Raw genomic sequence first — 9,149 nt, 5'->3', positions numbered from 1 at the left:
AAGCACGAGAATAATTTTGCTTGCCATTACGTTCCTGTAATAGATGTCTTGCGAAAAACTCTTCTTACCCTGCCAAACGCGAAAAATTAGTCACGCGAAAATATTCACTTTTAGGGAGTGTGGTGTACCTGTCGTTTGTGCAACATGTTACACATACATTAGGACTCAAGAGGGCGTGCCTGTGTCTTCTCAGACAGTGCCGTATATTAATATACGGCACTGTTCTCAGAAAAAGTGACCGTGACGGCGTGAGAGGTGAGCTGTCTGCTGCAGTAGTGAAATATTGTGTCTTTGGCTCTTAAACAGATTAATCTAACCCAATCTGTAATACCATCGCCTGTATTCATCACCGAGGAATCATTATTTGTCAAAGTTACGTCGTTTAACACGCAGAATGTTATCACCAGTGTCAAGGAATCTCTGCAGCAAATGTGCGGGTCTTACCGGGCAGGCGCTTACTGCTGGTCGGCTAGCGCCCCGTGTAGCTTCGATGAATTACCGGCTACATGACCACGTGAGGTTCTACGGGAATGAACCTTCAAAAACACCTCGCAGAGCTGTACTCTATGTACCTGGACACAGCGAGAAGATGCTCACCAAACTATCGAGTATGAAAGTTGACTGTGCTGTGATGGAGTGCGAAGATGGAGTAGCATTCAATAGAAAGGTAGACCTAATAAAAACCTAACTGCGAACCTAACCTAAATGCATTCTAATTTTTTTATAACTGTGAGTCTGTGTACAAGGAGCGCCCCGGGCCGGGGGTGGGGGTGGGGGGTGGGGGGGGGGGGGGTGGGGTTAACCTAAACCAAAACGGCAGTAGATGGTCTGTAGCCTATAGCCAGGCCTACCTAAAACTCAACTGAAAGTACTAGAATTTCTCTTAGAAACTAGATATAGTATTTATTACTTGGTTGGGCATCAACATGGCCGTACTTTAAAAAAAAAAGCTATTAAAAAATCAGGCTCTTTCCACTGCTGTGTGGTGGAGATAAATCTTCTCTTCTTCTTCTTCTTCTGTATATTCTGCCTCCGTCAATCCTGAAGATTTTTGCAGATTTACATGCGTGTGTGTGTATCATAAGGGCACCCGAGTGTGCAGTACCTGGATGCAAGGTGCATTATTTACATGGTGCAAGGTGCATTATTTACATGGTGCAAGTAAAAACCCGTTGCTCGATTTACTCCACATCTTCCGTCAGGCGATGACGGAAGACCTCCACAGACGGTGCCAGGATGACCTTTTGGGGCAGGCTGTTCCACTGCCGTACTGTGCGAGGAAAGAAGGACTGTTTGTGTTGTTCTGTCCTGGAGATGGGGACCAGATAGCCATTTTGTATGGATGAACTGTCCTTGTTTGTCTTGTTATGGGGTGGATGTGGTGGTGGTCCATGTTGAAGTCTACCAAAGAGTTGTGCATCTTATACAACATGGTCAGCCTGGAGACTTCTCTTCTTTTCTGGAGTGAAGGCCAGCCAAGTTGTTTGAACATTTCTGACACGCTTGAGGTATTATGGTACCGGTTTAGCACATATCGTGCAACGCGTCTCTGGATCATTTCCAGCTGTTGTATGCATCCAGCAGTGTAAGGATCCCAAACTGAACATCCATATTCAACCTTGTCTTTCATTGAAAAAGAAAGGGGAAAATTGTATGATGCAAGTGTAATAAGGCATGTTGTGTGATAGTATACAAATGATGCACAGGATAAATCCTGTGCATCATTTGTTTTATAAAATGGGTCGAAAACTAACAGCATTATTCACGTACCTTTGTGGGTCAATACCAGTCAGCTACATGTAGCACTCGCTCAAAAGTCAAGATGTCCGAAGATGTTCGTCCCAAACATTTACGCACGTCGCACTCGGAAATCCCGCACATAAGTACTGTACGTACGTATAAGAGTATACGTACGCCACGTGTTATGCACAAGAAAGGCCGCCGGCTGTTGTGGCAGCCCGAACTAGAAGTTGTTTACAGGATTGACAGCGCGTATAGTAGCGCGTGACGCACTTGTAACAACTGATTGAGTGCGCACTGCTAGTGTAAACATTGTGACGTACGTCAGGCCCCGGCCGTGCATTTACTAAGAAATTAATGCGCGCACACGTGACTCATTTCAGCGCTTCCAATTGGCTACATTCTTGAACCCATTTTATAATATTGTTCGTTGCTGATAAATTCATGCATGCATTGTGCATTTTAATATGTAATATGTCTAGGGCCTACAAGTAACAAACCACACAACACTCAAACACTAATATCTTTATCACTCTTTTCTTTCATTTTTGTATGATTTGTTTCACACAAAAAAAAGAGTTAGTTTCTGACCATGCAGATAAAGATACCACTGTTTGTAAAGTGTTGATGTTGCTACTTGTAATCCTCACCTTCACCTGTTTCAGATCAGCTAAATTTTATGTCTAGTTATGACTCTTAGAATCAGTCATGCAGAAATTTAAGCATTTAGAGGTGTATCAATTTGAATCCTGTTGGAATGCAAGATTTCTATGGGATCATTCATAACTCTGTTGGTAACAGTAGCTGCACTGTTTGGTCCTGAAGAGTACATAGTCGATAATTATGCCACAGCCAGATAGTTTTGTGACGTGACTGCTATTCGATAAACTCCTATCATGCTTTAATTTTCACATCATGGAAGTCATGCCCAATGTGACTGACTAGTGAACAAACAAGTGACACTGATTTCTTCCCACTTATTGTATGCTAAATGTAAATGTGTCATGAATGTTTAGGAGTATGCAGGATATAATATAAGTTGAAACTTCTGGTTGAAATATCATTTATTTCTTTTCATGTGACAGGCAGAAGCTAGGGAAACGGTGAAGCGCATGTTGGATTCCCTCGAGCTACCGAGAGTCACCGACGTCGCTGTTCGTATCAATTCCATGGAGAGTGGCTTTGCCGAGGAGGACCTCGCAGTCATCCTCCAGGCGAAGAGAGTTCCAGACACAATCCTGGTCCCCAAATTTGATTCCATTGAGCATGTACACTGGGTAAATCCATAGCAACTGCTTTTATTCTTGATCATCACTTTTGTCATGTCCTTAGGACTGTTTCCTGATTAATGTAAGAGTTGTTTTGCACACTGGACTAGCATGGTCATCACTGCAAAGCACGCAGATAAAATATGCATTTGTTGTTTTATGTTGTTGAATATTGAGATGGTGATGATGAGGAGCAAGGATTTGAATTCTGAAGTTTTAGGCAAAGTGTTGATACGATTGCATTCACTTGAGACATCATACATCAAGTACATGTCTTACTATTCTGTCAGAATGAGACTTTACAATAAATTAATATCAGGATTCCAGCTTAAATTATCAAGAGACTAATCTTTGCTTTATTTCTGACAATCTCTGTTGAAGTATATAGATTTCACAGGCCTGTTTAGAACAAAAAATCCAAAATCTTACAGTCTTGAAGTGACAATTTAGTAACCTGGTATGATGAAATTCTTCCAACTCTGGAGCCAGTGTGTATATGAATACAGTTGAACCTCTCTTATCCGGCCTCCCTTTATCCGGATCTCTCTATTATACGGACGCAATCTCGCCGTGATTTTTTTAAAAATAATTACGGGAGGAAAGGGGGATTCCCAACTCCTTGAGAGCTCCTACACAAACACACATGAATTACATATTACTTCCAACATGATTAACATACATTACATCAAATTTCCTTCCAAATTGCTTACCTTCAGACATTTTAACATCCCCAAACATCCCCAAATGTAACAATTAAAAGGTTGCAGTATACACATTACTACATGTGGTACTACAATGGGCTACATCAGTACATGTGTATGTATATGTACATGTATGAAGCATTGAGTCTCCCGTATCCGGCCAAATCCCTTATCCGGATGAGCCCCGGTCCCGACTTGTCCGGATACGAGAGGTTCAACTGTACCTCTGATGAAGCAATAACGCTCAGTGTTTACTTGAGACAATGTCTTTACATGATTACATGAATCTTTGGTGTTGAGTTTGTCCCATATTGACACAACCTGCCCCTCCTTCCCAGTTCCCATGAAGCAATTGACCGATTCGGGTTCGTTGAGGGCAGCAGACATTTCATGGCACTCGGCGCAGCCATAGTGGGTGTCTTAGCCGACCCCCCTGCTCTCCCCCACCCCGGGCAACATGTTTATCACGCACTTGTAACAAAGGTTGGCGCACTAAGCAAGCATTCGCGCACTCAGTACGAGACGCCCATTGGCTAAAGCAGTTTTTCATTCTGCGCGCGTGCTAATGTAGGGAGAGGGGTGAGGAGTGGGAAGGGGGGGTCAGCTAAGACACCGAGTAATGGCGCTGCCCATGCCAAAAATACACATAGCGCATCACAGAATTGGTCAATAGCACCGAATGCAAACTTAAGGGGATGTCTTGACGTTACATGAAATGTTGGCGTTGAGTGTGTCCCATGTCAATGTAAATTCTAAAACTGGTCCCTGCCCCCGTCTTCCTATGTAATGCATCTATCAGTTAGTGCGTCAGCTCAAGTCATCCCTGGAAGGCAGGGAGCTCAGTCGTGCAGTCAGAATCATCGTTTATGCGGAGACTGCCGTGGGTTTGCTGAGGCTGCCGCAGATCATCGGAGAGGCGCAAGAGATCTTTGATTCAGAACCCTTCACTTTGGATGGAATCGTCTTTGGTTCAGACGACTACTGTGCTAGCATTGGTCAGTGATAGCTCAATTTTTTTCTTCTCCTTCTGCATTAATTTCTTTCACAGTACACATTTATTACATTTACAGCCACTTGTGACATAGTTCCTACTCAGCACACAATAGGTGAAATTCCCATATAAAAATTCCCAGTAAAATACAAAGACAGTATGTCCTTGACTTGATCAAAGTGTTGTGTTACTGCTCTTTGTTTTATGGTAACGAATGCAAATGCATTCAACAAATTCCTGTGGTGAAGTCATTGGTATGTATTTTGTTACACATGTTTTTGCGCGTCCTCAATGTGTATTTGAATTGATTATATTTCACACCTTTTGTATGACATACCGGTATAGAAAAAAACACAGTCAGATCCTGGAATGTGGAAAGAAGTATCATAGCTTAGAGAATGCAGCAAGATTTTTTTTATGATACGGCACAAATATGCACTTAGAAACATCAGTTTTAAGCACTATATAAGTGTTATTCATTATCATTATTATTAATATGAAATTAGTGCTAAAGGGCTAATTATAGCAGCCAAATTTGATGTTTCACAGCAAATTCTACCATGCCCAATTCTTTTAGGGGCTGCACGGTCATATGATGCTGCTGAATTGGTCTACGCCAGGCAAAAAGTTGTGGCCGTGGCAAAGGCTTTTGGACTTCAAGCCATCGACATGGTCCATATCGATGTTCAAGGTATGCTTCCAGTAGAAGTTAGGTATTTCACAGTACATGTACAAATACACTAATATGATTATCTTTCCCATTGTTTTTGTAAGAGTTGGACTTATTTTAGCACAAGAATGATACCATAAACATGAAAGTACAACAGAGTAATCAATATGGTAGTAATGTGAAGTAAAAGTTATTATTACAATTATATGTGTGCAAATGAAAATAATGAATGACTTTCCTTTTAATTTTATGATCGTGAATAGATTGCTATTATGTAGTTGTTACTTTTCTCATCAAATACATTCATAATGAATAAATGGAGTAAGCAATTAGTAATACTAGTAATGTGATGTTATAACCTAATCATAGAATTTTCTTTGTGATGAGTTTGAAGAGAAATGTATCTTTATTCTTTTCTGCTTATTTGACTCTGATTTTTCGTCATATACTGTATACGCCAAATATTTCGCGAGGTTTTTATTTACGCGAATTTCGCGAGTCAGGTGCTATTCGTGAAATTAAAGACACGCAAAAATATTGACTCTGATCCTGAAGTGGATGTGACATGCACATGTACATAAATTTCTCCATTCAGTGCAGGACTCCATGATCGCAAATTTAACCACTCGCGAAATTGTCGAGAATTCCCGATTTGCAAAAATTTAGACATATGGCGTATACAGTATCTCAAATATATCATTGATGAGTTTTTAGGTCATGGAAGAATTTGAACTGGTGGCTATTTACCTCACATGAAATGAGCAGCATATCAACCTTGCTATATTGTCATTCCCTACCCCCCCCCCCCCCAGACAAAGAAGGCCTTCAGAGATTTTCAGAAGAAGGGGCAAGAATGGGATTCACAGGTAAGCTTGGTATCCAAGACTTTGTTTCGAATTTTACATCAGAACTGATCTCTCCAGTGAGCTTGTTGATTCTGTGAATGATTCTTCATTAGAGAGTAACCAAAATGTTGTTGGAGAGATGACATTTCGTGTTTTAAATTTGCGAGCTTGTTTAAGGTTTCTCTCCATTTTCGTTAACTTTTGCATTTAAATTAGTGGAAAAATGAGCAAAAAAAATAATGGGATTCCATCAGGATTCGAACCTGAGACCTCCGGATTGCTAGCCTGGTGCTCCACCAACTGAGCTATAGAAAACCCTAGTGCAGTGTTCGTCCCAGAAACCCTAAATTCTCAATGCTTGGATGGTCAGAAGTTATAGCAGTGTGATTGTGAGTGACACATACACACACTTTCATTAAAATGTGAGAAATCAGATCTTTGGAAATAGGGGTGCTGAGTTCTATCCATTTTGAGGTGTACATTGCAAAAATGACACACAATGATGTGAGTGCCCAGTGTCTCACAATAGGCTTTGTGGGGTATAGTAATGACTGTATATGAAAAGTTTGATCGCATACCAAGTTAACTCCATACTTACTAATTTGAGATATTTGCAATTAAAGCTTCTAAAAAGCAAAGAAAATAATGAGAAAATACAGGATTTGTTTTTGTTTTAATCCATTCCATACGAGAACCTGGTGGCCTGTGTATTAAGTTTGTGGGGACTTCAGAATTCAGTATGGAACGGGTTATCTTAAGAACATTCCTTGCTATCTAACAAGGGCGGTATCACTGGAAAGGTTTCATTTTGCTCTGCCTGTTGATGGAGTTACTTCAAAATGTTTGAAAATGGTACTTAATTAAGGTCTGTTTTCCATAAAACTCTGTGTATACAGATTTTGATTCAGATTATGAAGTGGGTGTAATAGTCATCTAAATACATTTGAGTATCATAATTTTTTAGCTGATGCTTTCTCTTTGACCACAGGCAAGCAGGTCATCCACCCAAGCCAGGTGGACATTGTCCAGCAGGCCTTCAGCCCCAGCCCAGAGCGGATACAGTGGGCGAGGGAACTTCTGGCTGGGTTCGAGGAGCATGAGAGAACTGGGCAGGTGAGTGTTTGTGTGTGTGTGTTTTCTCTTTCTCTTTTCACACCTTTGGAATACTGTAAAAGTGGTTTCTTTCGCTTACAGAAACTTTCGCGGTTTCCATTGGTGCCAACTTTTTCGCATGTGTTTAAATTCGCGGTCGGTAATGATAGCGTTGTAACAAGCGACGGGTTCAAAACATTTTCATGTGATGTTAAATTCGCGGTTCAACCTCAAAGCGCGAAAAGCGCGAAAATAAAACCACCGCGAAAGAAACCACTTTTACAGTACAGCTTCTATGATGTGATATGTACACGTATGGAGCAGATAAGAAGACAAGAATTTGCAAAAACAGTGAGCCAGAGAGATAGATAGAGAAGGAATTAGGATTATGAATATAATATAATGTAATGTAATGTAATGTAATGAAACAAAACGGAACGGAATGGAATGAAATGAAATATAAACGGAAACAGAAGAAAACTGACCTGAAATGAATGAAATTTATTAGTGGAACAATGATATAATGTATTAAACATTCATGTTGTATAATCTGTACTTGAAGAGAAATTGGCAGATAATGAGAGAAGAGATACATGTACATTATTATAGGCAAATAAGTGTAACAGGTAGGGCAGAAAAGAGCCTGACCAATAACCACACTTTATCAGTTGAAAGTACACTTGAGGAGAGACTAGCTCTAATTTGCTATGCTATTGTCAAGCATGAATTCAAATTTCCACATGAATTTTATTTTCATGACACTTGTGAGTAATCAAGAATTCACGAATGATATATCTCAAGTCGCTAAATCACTGAAAGTGAAAAAAAGAAGCAGGAATTTTACCCGTGTGTAATTAGACGACATGCAGCTTGATAGCTTGTTTCATTGTTTTCTACAGGGTGCGTTCATTTTCCGCGGCAGTATGATTGATATGCCTCTGGTCCTTCAGGCAAGAAACGTGATGGAGCTAGCCAAGGTGGATGCAGACTGAAACTGAAGTTGCCATGGTAACCATTCTTGCTGTAATGGTTAGTATCATGGTAACATAGAAAAGAATCCTGCTTCCTGGTTGGCTGTTTCTACAAGATGTTGCTATTCTAGCAAGAGTTGCCTTCCTAGCATCTTTTACAAAATGAGGGCCCAGAACTGATAAACGCTAACAAGTTGTCACGCGGATGGTGCTTCACACTGGACTCTGCCATCGTGATTGGGATGACATCCCAAAAGAGACTTCGCTTTTTATCAGACGACGGGAGTTATTGATACCCCAGACTATTGATGACTTTACTTCACGTACATCCTGTATACTGCATACTTCACAGTCTTTTAAATTTTTGCAAACTCTACAAATTGACTGATATTCACAAAATTGAAACCACACAGCAAAATTATGCCACCACTAAAACAGCTGCTCTAAATATGCAAAATGTTGTGCTCACAAAATATATGCCCTATACAGTAGTTTGTGTGAACCTGTCGCAGAATTCTCACACCTAAAGACAATAAGGAATTGAGCTGTGTCTTCTGTCCACTGAGTATGTGCTTTTTTGAGTATTTTTCGCTTGTTTACTTGCAACCATCCAGTACACAGTTGGTAGGTGTGGTCCTACTACTACAACTACATGTACTGTAAAAGTGGAACTCTTCACAGCCAGCCATGTAAGATGAATTTATTTGTGTGTTTTTACTTTGGCCATGAAAATTGAACCATTTCAAACAGCTCATTGCTGCCAAGGCAGCATAGGGTTTTGACAGCATACATGGTAAATGATCTGCTTTACTACAGCAAAAGTAATTCAATCAAGCTAAGGACTTGTGAACATTAACCTGTTGAGGACGAG

At 40.4% G+C, this 9,149-nt stretch overlaps 1 protein-coding gene across 1 annotated transcript; it reads left to right on the top strand.

Moving 5' to 3' along the window:
- The first annotated feature begins 394 nt into the window (after positions 1-394).
- On the top strand, positions 395-8,299 carry LOC139724142 (citramalyl-CoA lyase, mitochondrial-like). The gene is made up of 7 exons (XM_071635330.1): positions 395-667; positions 2,826-3,017; positions 4,509-4,704; positions 5,278-5,391; positions 6,183-6,236; positions 7,204-7,328; positions 8,207-8,299. Exons 1-7 carry the CDS (start codon positions 395-397, stop codon positions 8,297-8,299), a joined length of 1,047 nt encoding a protein of 348 aa, XP_071491431.1.
- The last annotated feature ends 850 nt before the right edge of the window (positions 8,300-9,149 follow it).

This window comes from Diadema antillarum, unplaced genomic scaffold, assembly GCF_040938485.1.
Source record: "Diadema antillarum isolate AM-2024a unplaced genomic scaffold, OU_Dant_1.0 scf00000015, whole genome shotgun sequence".
Lineage (NCBI taxonomy): Eukaryota > Metazoa > Echinodermata > Echinoidea > Diadematoida > Diadematidae > Diadema > Diadema antillarum.
Note: the sequence above shows the minus strand (reverse complement) of the source record. Positions and strands in the feature narration are given on the sequence as shown.

Excerpts from the sequence above, each read along its gene's own strand:
- LOC139724142 (XM_071635330.1), top strand. The coding sequence starts at position 395 with ATGTTATCACCAGTGTCAAGGAATCTCTGCAGCAAATGTGCGGGTCTT. Across the intron at positions 6,237-7,203 it reads GGCAAGAATGGGATTCACAG|GCAAGCAGGTCATCCACCCA; the intron begins GTAAGCTTGGTA and ends CTTTGACCACAG. Across the intron at positions 7,329-8,206 it reads AGCATGAGAGAACTGGGCAG|GGTGCGTTCATTTTCCGCGG; the intron begins GTGAGTGTTTGT and ends TGTTTTCTACAG.